Raw genomic sequence first — 2,481 nt, forward strand, 5'->3', positions numbered from 1 at the left:
GGCTCCTCCGTCTGCTCGCTGCCCGAGGAGGCCACGCTGCTTTGGGGTGAGAGGGGCGCGTGGTCCCCGGGCCCGAAGGCCGAGCGGGCACCCAGCTCCTCGCCCCCCAGCCAGTCCCCGGGGCCCTGGGGGCTCGTGGGGATGAGGGACATGGAGCGCTTGAGCGGGCTGGGGTGGATTTGGCAGGGCAGAGCTGCAAGGAGACAGAGACGGTGTTACCGTATTTCCTTGCATACAACGCACAGATACACTCCCCCTCTTTCTCCTTACCATATCTCCTTGCATACAACATGTTCCAAAAATCAGCCCCCCAAAATTGCAAAAGGGGGGTGTTTTAAGTGGTTTTATTTGCTGAAAAAGAAGCATGAAGATGCTGTGCGAGTTATGTCGCTGTCCAGAGCGCAGAGCCCTAGGTTAACCCTCTCACAACAACAGCTATTGACTGGGCATTGTAGAATCCTAGAGCCGCAGGGCTGGAAGGGATCCTCAAAGGTCACGATTAGTCCAAGCCCCGGCCTGAGGCAGAACCAGCCCCAACAAACCCAGCATCGAACCTCTGAGCAGCACGACCGTCAGCCTTGACACCGCCCCAGGCATCACCCCACCCCTGCCCCTGGGAAAGCAGGGGGGCTGTGCCCACCAACATCCTGCTGCTGTCAAAGGGGGTTCATGGATGCTCCAGAGACCCCAGGGCAAGGCTGTGACCCCACTGCAGAGGAAAGGAACCCCCATCCAGTCTGCACCAGTTTGACCAGGGGGCGGGGCGGAGGGGTGAAAATCCCTTCTTGCCCCCAGTGCAGTGTGGGGCTGAGCCTGAGCGCAGGGGCAAGACCCTCTACCCAGGACCCTGTGGGGTTGGTCCCAGCAGGAACACTGGTGCAGCCCAGTCCCCGTCCTCAACCTGGGCTGCAGCAGCACCCGGCGCCTCTGGGGGAGACTTAAAACCCCCGATGCATGGAGCAGAAAGCGTGGGGGGGGAGGGGGGCAACCAGCACAGCCCAGAAGCCTGGGAAATCCCAAGTAGAACACAGATCACCCCTGCCCAGTGGCTGCCCACCCTCTCCTTGAACCCCTCCAGGGATAAGGAGCCCTCAACTTCCCTGGGGTCCATCTCTGCCTCCTGCTCTGACAGCAAACAAGTTTTTGTGAGGTCTGATCTAAACCCAGCTCTGCTGCAACTTCAAGCCACTGGTCCATATATTTTCCTTGTATGAAACTCTTCTTCCCAAAACCAGCCCCCCAGAATTGTGTTTGAGGTGGAAGGGGCGTTAAGCAGCTTGCTTCACTGGAACAGAAGCATGGCGACACCGCGTGCACCATGTCACTGCCCAGAGGGAGCACCCCATGTTAACCCTCTCAAGCTACAGCTATTGCCCGAGTGCCACGGCTTCCGCTGGAAGCAGCCAGAGAGTGGCCAGGGGCATCCATGCTCGAAAAGGGGCACAAAGACACCGAGTCCACCAGGCAGCTGCCAGGATGGTGGAGCCCCGTGTCAACCCCCTCATAGCCACAGCTGCTGACTGAGCGCTGTAACTAGTGCCCGAAGCAGCCAGTGAGCAGCTGGGAGCATCAGCATAGGCTTGATGTGGATGCACTTCATTTATAGGAAAGCACATAAAGGACCAGGTACAGTCTTGCTACCAACCCTTGCAAAACTCAGATCTCGTGACAGAGTAGGTCCTGTTAAGAACATACGAGTGTCCAGAAGGTATAGAGACCTTCTGGGGGAGGCAGCAGGACCTTCCTGGACACTCTACGTTCCTGGGAGGACTTGCTCTACGTCACACTATCATCTATGACTCTGGCAATATCTTCTTTTCTACCTCCCGCTTTCCAACACCAAGAGGTGGGGTGCAGTATGCTTGAAAATACGGTAGCAGCACACCAAACTGGCGCGGTGCTTCTGGGTGCTAGATCTGGGGGACAAGATGCATCCGGACACTAGATCTCAGCCCGCGGTGAGAGTGCGACCTCCCCCCACACAGCCCCCATAAAGTCTTACTACTGCCCTTACAAGAATCCAGGGCCTTGGGACAGAGTAGGTCCTCCTGGGATCACAGAGTGTCCAGGAAGCGTAGAAAAGGCCGTCCAAGGGAGGCAGCAGGAACTTCCTGCACACTATATTTCTGGGAGGACTTGCTCTATGTCATGCCGTCAGCTACGACTGAGGAGGTCCCTCCTTGCTATGCCCTGCCTTTCAAAGCCCAACGTGGGGCATGTCCTATGCCTGCAAATACGTCGTCCCAAACCGAGATGTCGTATCCTTGACGATACGGTGACAGCGCACAGAACCAGCGTGGTGCATCCGATCGCTAGATCTCTGACCGCACGGCCCCCGCTTCCCCTTCCCCTCCCCAGCCCCCGTACCTGCATTGGCGTTGCTCCCGAGGCTGTTAATAGCCGAGGGCACCGAGCTGGAAGAGTGGAAGGGCAAGTGTCCGTTCTCGCGGGGCGGCCTTTTCCCGCCGCCCGGGCGCCCGC

General features: G+C 58.3%; 1 protein-coding gene across 1 annotated transcript in view; it reads right to left on the minus strand.

The window, feature by feature from the left end:
* SAMD4B (sterile alpha motif domain containing 4B) overlaps positions 1-2,481 on the minus strand; it is a 9,418-nt gene that overhangs the window by 4,692 nt on the left and 2,245 nt on the right. Inside the window, 2 exon segments of the mRNA XM_025193396.1 lie at positions 1-193; positions 2,368-2,481. The exon segment at positions 1-193 is cut by the window's left edge and continues 49 nt beyond it; the exon segment at positions 2,368-2,481 is cut by the window's right edge and continues 65 nt beyond it. Coding sequence (XP_025049181.1) covers positions 1-193; positions 2,368-2,481 — 307 coding nt within the window.

Source organism: Alligator sinensis, unplaced genomic scaffold (genome assembly GCF_000455745.1).
Source record: "Alligator sinensis unplaced genomic scaffold, ASM45574v1 scaffold107_1, whole genome shotgun sequence".
NCBI classification, from domain to species: Eukaryota; Metazoa; Chordata; order Crocodylia; family Alligatoridae; genus Alligator; species Alligator sinensis.